The 13,910-nt window shown below is 48.2% G+C and overlaps 1 protein-coding gene across 1 annotated transcript; it reads left to right on the top strand.

The window, feature by feature from the left end:
• The first annotated feature begins 11,471 nt into the window (after positions 1 to 11,471).
• LOC128269919 (NPC intracellular cholesterol transporter 2 homolog a-like) lies at positions 11,472 to 12,012 on the top strand. The gene is made up of 2 exons (XM_053007323.1): positions 11,472 to 11,658; positions 11,735 to 12,012. Exons 1-2 carry the CDS (start codon positions 11,472 to 11,474, stop codon positions 12,010 to 12,012), a joined length of 465 nt encoding a protein of 154 aa, XP_052863283.1.
• Positions 12,013 to 13,910: the final 1,898 nt, after the last annotated feature.

Raw genomic sequence — 13,910 nt, 5'->3', positions numbered from 1 at the left:
CAACGAGCTTCCGAAGGGGACGACGAGCGTTTGGGACACAATTCGTTTCACTGATTTTAGATTTCAAACCTTCAACCCTCTCGCGTCACAGGGGACCGATAGTAGGCCAGAATGGCCATCGGAAAGGAAAAAACCCTCGATTTGGTCGTCGCAGAAGGCCGATGCAACGCGTGCTCCGAGCGTCGGTCGACGGAAGATAACATGTGGGCCCCCAACGCCGGACCGAATTGTGGAAAGATGTCTTGAGGGAAAACTTGACAAATGTGCGTGCCGATACGTCCCCCCACGACTGAGGCTGAGGGAAATGAAGGAAAAATCAGTACAAGCGTAGGCTCGTAGCAAACTGGGTAGGTTTGGGGCAAAATCCATCCTTCATATCACGACCTGTTGTGTTGCGTCTTCAAATAGTAAGTTTCATCTTCGACACGGGGACACGTGCTCGCTTCGGTTGACAGACTTTCGTGCGAATGACAAATATCGGGACGGTTATCCAAAAATTACGTCCAATTGCAATAAAACGGTGAAAGATATGATTTTATGTCATACTGGATGGCTTCGCAAACTTCGTTCCGCCCAAACGTGATGTTTCGGAATAGAAGCGTGCGTGCGGTGAACATCAAATGCTGTCACTCAACGAAGAATGAAAATTGACGAAGACTTGCGCAGTTAATTGAATATTTTACCACAGTTTTCAGCCGAACTCAATCGAACTTCAGTCCTACAGGGCTGTCGACGACTACATAATGCGGCAGCCGAAGACATTTTTTTATTAGTCGATGTTTTTGATCGATGAACGATCTGACTTACAATTGTCATTTGCCTTTTATGCATATAAAATTTTAGAGGAGCCCTGAGATGAATGGGACTCTTAAGCTCGGCGTACTAAGGTCGAACGACAATGGCGCCCACCCTGTTCAACGAAAGGACATCTACGACAACTTTCTGGTCGTTCAGATGTTTTTTGCACTTCCGGCCATTTCAAGTGATGTCAAAAATTCTAATCCTCCCAAAGGAACTTCCCCATCGTGAGGACCTCCAAAACGGCGGCAAAAAGCTTCCCTCTCGTTCGTGAAGAAATGTTTGCATTTAAGTGAACACTCACCCCGCCCGGCTATTGTTCCGTGCGCGCGGCTGTTAGGGCGGACGACGGGGGAAAAAAACGGGAACCGGACGCCTCGTCTCGTCCTCTCCAGAAATGTCACGAAAGAGGAACAAAAGGAGGAACTTGCTCATTTTCAAGTTTCATCCAGCGCAGAGCAAACAAAGAGTGTCCTGGTCCCGCCGAACCGCGCCGATTTGCCGCGCTAAATGCGCGCTGCCGGCCACGAAGTCCGGTCCAGTGACCGGCGAGCGACATCCGGCGAGCGACCGGAGTTGGCTGGCAGCTGGCAGAACATTACGCAAAGTCAACGCAGTCCCCTCCGGTGACACTTGTCCGGGAGGCAGAGCAGCCCGGTGGGGGGTATGCTCGGCGGGAAATGATTTTCTCCGCGAAACAAAAGGATGTCGGCCCTGTTCCGGTAGTCTTTCCTCGGTAGTGTAGCACGGCCACCGCGGGCGAATGTGTCTTTCGCACTGTCTTGGTATGGTGCTGCTCGGTCATACCCCCGAAGACCTCGCCTCGGCAAAGAGTGACAACGAGGAGAGCGGCGCGCCGAGGACTGTTTTATGCGGTCGCATCCTAGCACATAATTGAAATCGGTTGACTCTCGTGGAAATGTCTTACTTTGGGTGGATTGCTTTTGCATCAAATGAGTGGAGCTCGTGCGGCTTGGATCCGAATCAAAGCAAAGTGACAAAATAAAGCTTCCACTTTGGCTGTGCGGCACACGGCACTCAATCGGGTTGAAGTGGGACCAAGAGCACCAGAACACCGTCACCAAATGTCCTTTATGCTTCCTGTACGCTTTGCGGCATTTGCCGAATGAAGTAATTTTTTTTTCGTCACATAAATTAAGATAAATAATAAAATAGTGGTGTGGTTAGCAAATACGACGTGATATTAAGTACGACGCAAGGAAATATATAGTTCGTAAATTAAAAAAGTTAATTGTATAAAGCCAAGTTTAAGAATAAATAACTAATTCTCGCTTTGGGTGGTTAGCGAATGAAACGATGTATTTCTTTCTTAAAACTATCCTGAAACGGTTGACATAAGGATACTTGCTTATTGACTGCAAAGAAAAGATTTCTTTATAGATTCTTTGCGGTCCTCTAAATACTTCTAATATTTTTGGTAAGTATTACGAACGATTTTTAATAATATTCTTATGTCTCAGTCCCATAAGAATATCGAGCAATCGAGAATCAACTGGAATCATTTTAAACCATTTGTTTTGGGTGACCTACTGTCCGCCGATTTGTGCGATCTGTGTTAAAGACAGTTAATACATTTACACGTCGTTTAGGGGATCATTCTGGTGTGCAATACGTGATGTTCGGGATAAAGGAGCTCGGCAGCGTGTGTTGAGAACACACTTGGCAATACAGCACGAAACTGCTGACTGTTCAATCGCTAGAATGGGGTGCAAATGGAAAATAGATTTCCCGTTCGCTAGTTTTGCAAGCGATGGCAAAATTTTTGCTCGTATCGCATAGGACCGCAAGGACCGTCGTACCGTGGACCGTTGATTTTGGGTGAAAGCTAAAGACTGTTGCTTAAACGATTCGGTTTCCACCCGGAGCACGTACCGGGGTTTGACGGGATCCGAAACTGCGGCTTCCGGTGGCAGATAAACAAAGTGAGCTTCCCAACGTCTCGTTCTTAGGAAGTGACAAAATATCCCCCGCTTTTGGGGTCCTGGCCGAGCGAAACCAGACTACAGGTCGATATACATAAGTCTTTCATCTTTGACAAGGAAGGCAACCGTATGCACTTAAGTCACCCTCACGATCGTGTCGGGCGTCTCGAGCGTAGCTTTCAACACGCTCGACGCATAATTTGCATATTATTTTACAGTCGTGAATTTTGCCTCCATTTTTTTGTCACCCCATTTCGAGTCGATTCGGTCCTAGGATGGGTGCTAGGTGTAATAGTGCTACCGTTTGCGCTGCCAGTTTGGCGCCCGGCGGACAATAAAGCGGCCGCCGAGTCGTAAAACCGTGCGAATGAAGCAGCACATAAAGGGCAAAATTAAGTGAAAAAGTGTGCAAATTGATGGGACTGGTTATGAAAGCATCTCTCGGTGGAGAGTTTTTCATTTGGATATTCCTCGCTTCCAAAAGGCATGGCTAATCCGTGGACCCTTCGGATGAGGTAGATGTCTAGGTCTAGGGCGCAAGGAAGCACATCCGGAACGCGTACTGAGGCTTATGACAGTTTTGCAGTTGTAAACTAAATTATGCGACACTTTTACAGGCTCATCTTGGCGAAACGTGAAACTGCAACGAAGTAGCCGAAGAGGGAGACATCACGCTGCACGACGGCGCCTAGCGTTCGGTGCGTGAACAGAGGGATCAGGGATTTTGAGACACAGTGCGTGACACTGGGACGCACGTTGGTATGGTAAATAACGTGGTCCTTTGGCTCGGTCCCTATCGTGCTATTGCCCTCGCTTTGCGGCAGCCAAACCGTCGTTTTCGTAATATTTTTGCAAAGACACATTAGGGATCCGTCGGAACCGTTGGTGATGAAATGAATATTAGTGACCTAATTGAACCATTAGGCGCCCAACATTAAGCGATGAAACGTGCGCGAGGATACTGGTGGCTTCACAACAAGAAGACCTTCTTGGGATGAAGTCTCCGCAATATCACTGGTCCGCAAATGAGTGTTGTGTTTAATAGCTTCCACGCGTTGGAATCAGGCATTGGACGTTGTTTACCCAAACAAGAATAACGTCTAGAAATTACGCTGATAAAATCTGTGACAAATGATAAGACCGAAAAAACAGAAAATCTAATTTGAAGAGAAATAAACACCCCTGAAAGCTGTATTTTCAACAATCTTTTCTGTCAAAATAATACAATCTCATAGCCTACACGAGTTTATTCTGGAATTGGATATTGTATCTATTTGTGGGTATAGACAATTTAAATTTCTAAGCCGTTAAAAGAGTCTGATTCCAGTTCCGGCTCGTTCCGATGAACACCGCCATTTGCACTCAGCGTAATAGGACTTGATTTTCGCCCAAAACCGCGTAATGCAAATATCATGTCGTATCCGTTTGACGTGGCCGCGGGTGGGCACCGTGTCGATGAAATTATGAACCGAAAGGCTCTAATATCTCCCCGGAGGCCGCATTACGCGCGTCCCCCGTTCGAAGCCGAAAAAACCCGAGCCTAGTAAGAGACTTTTTAGCAACCTTCAAAGGTGTCAACTGCCGCTGCTGCCGTTTTCCCAAGCATTAGCGCGCCATCGTGACGCGACCCGCATCCGACCGTCGCCCAGCCCTGAAACATAATTCAATGTGCATGTTTCCGAAAATCAAATATTGACTGAGCGCTTTATCTTGTAGAATAAAATATGGGCCGCCTCGGGAGCGTGCGGAACCGGGCTGATCGAGATGTTCACCGAGATACGCCACACGCCCGAAACCGATGCCTGGCATCTCGTCCTAGAACGTCAACCATCATACTCGTACGTACCCGATGCCTGATCGGTCGGCAACCCGTTTCGTGCCCTAAATACGTGGGTCATGGGAGCGGAATTAAAACAAGTTGGCCCGGTCTCGTGTCACTGAAAAGTCAACTTATGGGCTCCAGCGTATCAAATAGCTTGCTAACGCGCCTCACCCAGCAAACCCGGGATACCGGGCAGCAGTTGTGCATCGGACGGGCAGACGGATGCCGAAAAGGGGCCTGTCCGAAGTTTGCTTGTCCGCAGCACACTGGTTGCACTCTCGTATCGATTCGCCAGGCACCGGAGAGACACTTTCCGGACATAGTGTACGACGAGTCCCATCCATCAACGCCACCGAGAGGCGAGTTAAGGGCTGTTGCTGGACCCCGATTCTCCCTCCGATCAATCTTTCGCCCTGCTGCCGAGGTCCAGCCTTTTCGACTTTCGGCCGTCGCTTGGTGCGGGATCACCCGGATGTTTACCCGGGTTGCCGTTGAAGTGGTGCCGAGGTTTAAACATCCCTCCCACGAGCTGGCAGGACCCTGTCCCATCTCGTACGCGTTGATTTGTTTGACTTTTACAAACGGAGTTTGATCTACTTTCGGCCTAGGCCTCTCTTTCGCTCGACGGCCATGAGTCAGATGTTTAATTGACAGGATCACAAACAATACGCACTCGGCGTTCGTGAGGGTGAAAGCAATGTTTGGGTGCATGCTCCGCTCATAACTCATCACGGGAAGCCGCATCAGGGGGCGCTCGTTGCAGAATGGCCAAATGTGCTGTCAAAGTGAGTCAATGCCTTCAAGGCGGGTCCGGGGGTCAGCCGAAGAGCCGATTCGTGGATTAAGTGATTGGTTTTCATCTAATATTGGTAAGTTGGCCAACGGACGGTCGTTCGGTGAGAGAAATGACTTGTTACAACTTTATAGCGGAGCTGCCAAACGCAATGAAAAACTTTTTACACAAATCTATTCGGGCGTGTGTAGCGAGACAGTGCCGGAAAAAGGCAACCCCGAACTAGAGAGGCACACTAGCAGATTTGAATCGGAGAAGTTTGGAGTCCTTTGTATAGTGTGATAGATTTATGGCCAGTGCGGCGCAAAGGCACTCCTGAGCGTAGGAATTATCATTAATATTCATTTATTCGCCAGGACACCGCTGTCGGGCTGAAAAGGATGAAACAAAATGCAGCATTTTTTCGATCCTTCGCCCCGCAAAACGTGCCCCGAATGCCGGAAGATGAATTGGGGATTTCCGTTCCGGGTGCGCCCGAAACGAATGTTTCCGAAGAAAGGGCGCACAGGATAACCTATTTTTTGCGACGAATAATCCGGTCGCCGATTGTTTCGGTCCGCGTAGGGAGGCCTTTTCTTCAATGAAGCTTGCAACTTTACATTAGATTACAAATGAAGTCATCCCACCGAGGAGCGCAGGTAGCGCTCCAGAGGGCACGGCAAACGAAACGGGAAGGAACTGATGAATGCTTTGTTTGGTGCCCGGAGGATGAAGGTACAATAGCTTGCCACACTTGCAAACGATTTGTGAGGCTAAAATCTCTGCCAGTGCCAGGCGAACATGGTCGCCGCATTTATCATGTGTCCTCTGACACAGGACTCGTGTCGACCCGTCGAGAGGGTCATAATTTTGGGTTTTGCGCACAAAACACAAAACTAACACGCATCGATGAGCGAGGCCCACTAATTTGAGCCGACTTACCTCGTAAAGGGCCCATTGTAATGTATCATTCTCACGAGGCCCTTCTTCTTCTAACGCTGTTGTGCTGAGTGGCCTGAAAAATGGGGTAAGGCCCAGAGAACCTTCCTGTGTTAGATGTGATTGAATATTCATGAAACAAACATCGCCTTGACGTACCGCGTGGCCCGGCCGATGACCTTCATGATCGGTTCCTGCAAGCAAATTGGAGCATTAGTGAGGTCGCCCAAATTACGTTGATTGGACTCACCTGTCACAGAACTTCTTGGCTCGGTCGTTTTTCTTTCATGTTTGTGGTTTGCAAACCGAGCGAAACAATTATTTGAAACTTAGTTGTCCACCAGCTTTCTCTGTCCAAGAAGCTTTCGATTCCGGCATTTTTATGTGGCTTCCCGAAGGTTCGAAGGCGCGACAGGCGCGCTGGCGCCCAACGGGCGACAACGACAAGTGGCCTGTCGGTTTAGTTTCGTCCTTCAAATTCTTGTGCCGTGTCCCGCCGGTCCCCATGCGGCGACGGAGACACACTCCGAAATGACTTCGTTTATTAGGGAAACTTTTCCCGTCAAACTCTCGCTTTATGTCGCCTTGTTTCGCGTTGGAAAACTTTTTATTTGCCACCGTGTGGCCCATCTGTTGCCCTGAGTCACCAGGGCTCATCTGGCGACACGCGTTGCCCATTGAGCCAGGGGGCGCCGCCGTGTTGATCCGGGAAAATTCGGAAAGTTTAATAAGATCAATTTTCGTGGTGAGACCGATGGTCCACAGTGCGGTGAGGAGGCTGCTGGCGGGGGGCCAGTGATTTCATATGCGTTGTTGATGGGCTAAAGTTACGCATCCGACGCCGGGGCTGTTTTGGATGAGAGAGAGAGACTATTTTGGGCTCCTGTTTATTCCAACAGGCTTTTCTGCTTTGCTGGAAGTTATGGTGCTGCGAAGAGTGACTGGAGTGTGTAAATTATAGCTGTTATACTGAGCCTTATGCAATTTCACATTAAATCTGTTCGTACTTAGACATGCATGGCTTAACCTTTGAGACAAGCGTATATTACTGCACGACACACTTTAAAAACAGCAACGTGTTTTCGGGATCTTTGAAAGATTTTTAGACCGCATTAGAGGAATTTCATGTGGAACTGTGCATCAATTCACTAAACTTTAATACTACATCATAGCAAACTCTTTCTCTCTGGCTGTGTGGTAAATACAACTGTTGAGCCAAAAGTCACTTCGATCGTTAGCGTTATGGCGACAGCTGCAGCTCCAGCATTCCTATTCTTTTTGTCATAAGAAAATTTGGTCGATTTATCGAATGGAGTCATCTTAACAACGTTTAGGACTTTGGTATATACTTATCTTGTTCCGGTTAGCTTGTTGATTTCTGGCCTAATATGATTCTAAAATTGATTTAACATAATAATAGCTTGGTTCTCTGCTTCTTCTCTTCAAGTATTGAATGGAATGAAGTGGATAGCACTTTGTATGTCCTTCGCTATCGTAACTACCGAACAGAAGTGAGAAATTCATAAAGAATGAACCATGTCGAAAGGGAAACATAAAGCCTTCTACAAATTCGAAAGGGGAAACACTTGGCAAGTCTCTGCATGAAGAAAGGCGATGGCTAGAAAAGAAAAGGATTAAATTGGACAATCCTTCAGATGAGCTGAAGTAGGTGAGTAAGAACTTCCCGCCAAAGGATCAAGGCGTCTCGCGGTTCACGCACCGAAACGCTCTAATGGAAGGTAACAAATTGATTCAGCACGTCCTGCTCGGTGTTACTCAACCAACCGTGGGTCCTGTAGTGCTTTTTAATCCGTCTGCGGCAGTTGAATTGTGTAATGCGTGTTGCCGCTTTGATTGCTTCACTTAAAAAGGATGATCTTCCGTTCCGAGTACCACTGGCATCGCCGACCGTGAACGGCGAGTGATTGGTCTCTCCACTCGTGATGCTAAGGATCCTTTCGGGGCCCCGCAAATGAAGACCCGTGTGAAGAGCAGCGTTTGCAGGACGAAAACAAATTGCCCTCTGGTGATTTGCTGGATTTGGCTTTCGATATATTTTTGGGTCTGTTCCTCTTTTTTGCCGCCTAATGGGCGAATGGATGTTTTGGGCGTTTTGTTATGCTGGCCCTCCCACTTTTGTGTACTTTGACTTGTTTCGACAGGTCGCGAACGGCACACACAGGAAAAAGGGTCGACTAGCGTCTCGGATGTGTTGGGTGGGTATTGTTTTCCATTACTCAGCAAATGTTCCTCGCGGTGGCGTTCAATCTCCTTGAGCCGCGTAAAGGATTGCCGACAGGGCCAGTGTTATGCCTCCCCGAAGACCACTCCCGATAACGGCGGCAGTTCCGGTGCGTTGCGGTTTGCGATCGATCGCTACCTTCCGGCGGGCATTCTAGTTTATGATGCATGCTCTCGCTAATACATTGACGTATTAATAAATCAGTCGCGTGAGGCAATTAATTTCCACTCCATGCCAGTGACAAGCGGAATCGCAAATTTAATATCAAATCGCCGTTTTCTAGCAGCTCCTCGGGACAGGTCGATTGTTCATCTTCGAAAACCGGTCCGCTCATGGGACCGGTGCCCTTTTATGTAATCAAATCACGCACCGAAGGCCGCGCTCTATTAATTTATGACTCAATTTTTGGTCCTTTTTTGGGGTCCTGCATCATCCCTTCCGGTGTCACTCGGGAGTGCCCATCCGTGTCGCACAGCACAGCACAGCACGGCCAACTTCCTTTCTGCGTCCCTGGTCAACAATATTTTTCAATCAGTCATCTCCGGCTGGGAGTTTCGGCTGCACTGGCCGGCCGCCTTGCTTTTTGCTTTCTGACGCTTTACCGCCGTTGTTTTTCGGGATGCCATTTGGGATAATGGTCGATATGCGATCCTCTTGCTGCAGCAGCAGCAGCGCCGGCGCCGGGTCGAATCCGGTCCGGGCTTATTTATGTGCGGTCTCTGACCACCGGAATTAATACTGTCCCTTTGCTTCCGAAGGCCAGATTTTGGGCCGCTGCCCCGACGACTAATAAACATTAGCTCATATTTGAGACACAATAACACGATAAATAAATTTGCACCATCACACGCATCGCACCGAGCAGAAACAGAGAGGACGAGAGGGAGAAAAAAAGTGAAGTCACATCGTCTGAGGGGTGTGTTTCTGTGTTCATCGGACGTTCAACCACAAGAACGCCCGAACAACGGTAGAGGGTGCCATTTTTTTCCCCCTTTTATCGCCACTAATGTCCCAACGGTGTGTATCCTTTTCCGTACGCCAGAGACTGATCCCGTTTGCCGTATTGCGTTTGCGTGCGTTTATTAAATGATCACAACATAAAAAGCCACATTTATCACTCAGGCCCACCGGAGTCGAAGGTACCGGTCCGCCCAGAACCGCTCCGCTCGAATTTAAAGTTCATTCCGAGCCACGCATTAGCGCTCCGGAAAATGGTAAAAGTTTGTCCTCTGTTCTGCCAGAACAGGGCGTAGAGGGGGTCACAGGCCGTCGTTGCTAGGAGTTTCGATAATTTAATAATGCTTTCCAGTGTGATTCATGCTGCAACGGTGTAAACAATGTTGAGTGTAATTTTCAATCGCAAAAACCGGCCAGCACTCCCGAGTGCGGGTGCATTTTGCAACATTGCGTGGTTGAAAATGGTGGAAAAACTAAAGTGGCACCGGAGCAGGCTGGTGGTGAATGAGAGGGCTCCCGATTAACGCCGCTACATAACGCCGGTGCGCAAGTAGTGCCAATGACGGCGTAATCGAGCATTTAGCCAATGACGATATTTCATAATAATGTTGGATGCGTTGAAAATTGAAATTGGTGAAGGCGCGCTCCGGGACCGGGCCGGGGGATTGTCTGGGAAATTTATGAACTGTTGTTACACCGATAAATTGTAACAAATTCGAACCCGTTTCGAGGGTATTTTACATGATTGCTTCCCGGGAAACGGGGAAGGCTCGCGAAGGTGATGAATCGCAGAGCCACAGCATTCTCACAGGCGGGGGACGAAACAATAAAGCCCAGCGTTGTCGAAAACCTCCAAAAATATGAGCGTAGTTTGTTTGTTCGAATGTATTTCAATATATATCAAAAACAAATTAGTCATTACAGCAGTAAGGCCCTTAAAAAAATGTGTATCACCAGTTTGGCAAAAATGTGCCTTTCATACATAGAATGAAACTACAAACGATTCAAAACAAGTTCCAATAATCAGTCTTAACCTTATCTCCCTGGCACAATGCAGAAGATGTCCAATTTAGTAGAACTATTAAACCTACACCATGTTATGTTTTCGTTACAATGTTTAAAGTGCCGTGATAGTAGATAAGATAAGATCAGGTTAAGATTTACGTTAAGACTTTACTTTAAGACGTAATAAGTAAGAAAAAGATTAGTAACCAAGGCAATCCTTAATAATAAGAAGATGGTAGGTTTTTATAACATTTTGCTTCCAAAGTTCTTTCTAGGTACGTTTAAAGTCCCTTTTACAAATTACATTATTTACAGTCTCCTCAAAAATTCTCCATCAATGCCATCTTCGCCATTGCTTTGTACGAAGCCAATATTCGAAACACTACAGCTGACGACGGGTCGTCGAGTTGGAGTTGGGCAAACAAGTTTCTCAATAATCGATATATAAAATAATCCTGTTTCGCAACATATTTTATAGGGTTCAAACGGAGCATAAAAAAATGTTCCTTCAGTTTGTGTCACCTGATAATCTTTTCTTCTTGGAGGTCTGTGACCGACAACGGTGCCGCCGGTGCCGTCAGACCGTAGATTCCAGTGAATTAAAAATATCCGCCACCATTGCCAATACCGATGATTAGCACCTTTTAGCCGCCACCTGGCACCGAACACCTGGTCCCACTTAACGCAGTATCACACCGGGGTGTCTGAATTATCAGCCCGCGGAAGACTCGTGCGATCGAGCCCGGAACACCTGTTCACACATAAATCAAATTATGTATCTCGTGCGAGAATGATAGCACCTCAGTTGGCCCAGTATGAATGAACCAGATTAGAGCGCCCTATATAAAAGGGGCCACGGTGCAACAGGTTGGTATCAATCGGCCAGCTAAGAGCGATCAGTGCAAATCAGTGCCCTGTGGAGACTGTTACGCACCGCAGCCTTTGCCACTCCAATCCAATTAACGGTTAACAGCCCAGTTAAACACACGCAAAATGTTCCGCGACTTCATCCTGATTGCCCTGGTTGCCATGCCGGCGGCGCTAGTCTACGGCGACGTACACCGCCCTTGCTCCGGAGGCCGTTCGCAGCCGACGAGTGTGGACATTTTGGGATGTACCAGCACGCCGTGTGAGCTGGTTCGCGGACGGGATGTGATTGCCGATATCGACTTCACCACCGGTAAGCTTAACAGTGAACGGGCTGGGTTCCAGCAATCCCCAGGTTCTGCTTCTACCTTGAATCCATTCCACGGTAGATCGGACTGTCCAGTCGATGACGACGGTTGCCACCGCGACGGCGCTCGGTGTTGTAACGAACTATCCGTTGGGAGTGAACGCCGTCACCTGTAACTTCCTGCAGGGTACGAGCTGCCCACTGAGCGCCACCGAGGACGTCAGCTACCGCCTGACGATGCCCATTCTGGCGATCTACCCGCTGGTCCGTGTGGACATCGAGATCGATGTGCGCGACGCGAACAACAACTCCGTTGTGTGCTTCCAGGTCGAGGCTCAAGTCGTGGCGAGCAACAAGTAAATTTCTTGGGGCGTCTAATGCAAGATTCGAATAAATTGAAAAGATGGAACCTTACTAAGAATGTCGCATTTATTGACCGACAAGCGGCTGATAGTTCGGGAATAAAAGGCACACGAGCACACATACTAGACTATGTGCCGACGACTAACAGTGGGGATTAAAAGTGCAACGGCCTCACAGCGAAAGCCATATGGAACCGATTGTTTTCCCAGCCGTAAAGAGACTATAAAACAACATTTGTTGATACTTCACCCGAGTCTGGCGTGTCTGGCATTCCGTTGCAAAAAAAAACCGACGATCTTGCTCGTCTGAAGGAGCAGTACCACTGCTGTGCTGGAGGTGAAAACGATTATCGTTAATACTGCATACACCAATAAACAAGCGATTTTTGACCCTATGCGCTGTGTCCTATGGCCTAGCGTCTACGGAGCTCTGTCCCGGCTCGCCCGTTACGTTGTCGATGGGTTGCAGATGAGCCGCTAGTTCGATGATCCACCACAAGGACTGCGCTGCAAGGTCGACGGATTGCTCTTTGTTGGCTGCGCCAGGGTGCCGTCCGTTTCGGGTTCGAAAGGAAATTGCTGCCAACACTTCAGATAGGGCAAGGTGAAGGTACATGAGAGGTGATCCCCGCCACAAAGGGGCCCCATGTGCTCCAGCGTCAGTCTGCTTGCGGCTCGTATTTCATTATTAGCAGCGAATAATTTATCACCGACGTCGCCCGAGATGGGATTGCCCGGGGAGCAGCAGCGCAGCATATGGGCTGCTTTAAACCTTGCCTCACAAATCGGGGATCGGGCTGTGTGCTCCAACAAATTATGGCGTGGTTTCGTGAGGGTGGAAAGGGCCGTCGCCACGCCGTTTAATAAAGGTCCCGTTTTATGAAAGCGATAGTGATGTACAAAATGATCTCGTTTAACATAAATAATGGCTCGGGCGGTTACCCGTTGTAGCGATGCGCTCGGTAACACCCAATGCCCTGCGTTGACTCTTGAGTGGTAGAGAGAGCGACCTGCGCCATACGTCATCGGCCCTTCGATTGCAACCTCGCTATAGTTTGACAGGGCGCTATTGTTGGAGACAGGGCCCGTCGCGACTGTGCCCATCTGTTCCGTTTCGCCTCACTTTAGATGGCCATTGCGTTTGTGGCGGCCATTAACGGATGAGTTTGGTTGCGTAGACGATTGGGCAGTTACTGCTGCAAGTTACACACTAAAAGTGTATCTTTTGATTTCATCACCCCAAATTGTTATGATCCGAGCATATGGCAGCGGCTGGAATGTGAAACCAATCTGGACCCAGCCTCACTGCGGCAGAACTGTGGCCGATAATGTTATTGTTAAACAATAAACCTTCTGACAGCTTCCATAAATTTAAGTCCACTGATCATGATCTTATTTTCATGCGTGATCAGTTCGTTTCAGTACTAATCGTGGGGCATCGTGAACTTACGATACTATTATTGCGTCCAATGTTTCCAATGACTTCGTTTCACGTCCTAATATGGCAAAGTGGTTTCCGACTTCAAATAAAGTAGTCCAACACGTCTCATGAGCGATTTTCGCATCAATATTCGCAACACGAAGTTCCGAAAGTAGGGTCTATCACCTGTTGGGGGCCTAAGCCGGCTGACAGTGATCGATGAGCCGAAATCGTGAGTTTCACCGGTGAACCTTTTCGGGATGCTCCCAGAATAGCGCACGAAGAAGCCTCTTAAATTACTGATCCCAAGATAGCTGATGATGCTCTTCGGCTCAAAAATTAGGACCATTTTGTAAAGCACCACCATAGCACGTGGGTCAAAATCGGGGGCCATCAAGCAGGAACCCGATTTTATTCCAACAGCACCCTAAAAGAAGGCTAAACTCGGTTGGTGGCTTCGCAGAGTCCTGCTGGGT

Source organism: Anopheles cruzii, chromosome 3 (assembly GCF_943734635.1).
Source record: "Anopheles cruzii chromosome 3, idAnoCruzAS_RS32_06, whole genome shotgun sequence".
In the NCBI taxonomy this organism is placed as follows: domain Eukaryota; kingdom Metazoa; phylum Arthropoda; class Insecta; order Diptera; family Culicidae; genus Anopheles; species Anopheles cruzii.
Note: the sequence above shows the minus strand (reverse complement) of the source record. Positions and strands in the feature narration are given on the sequence as shown.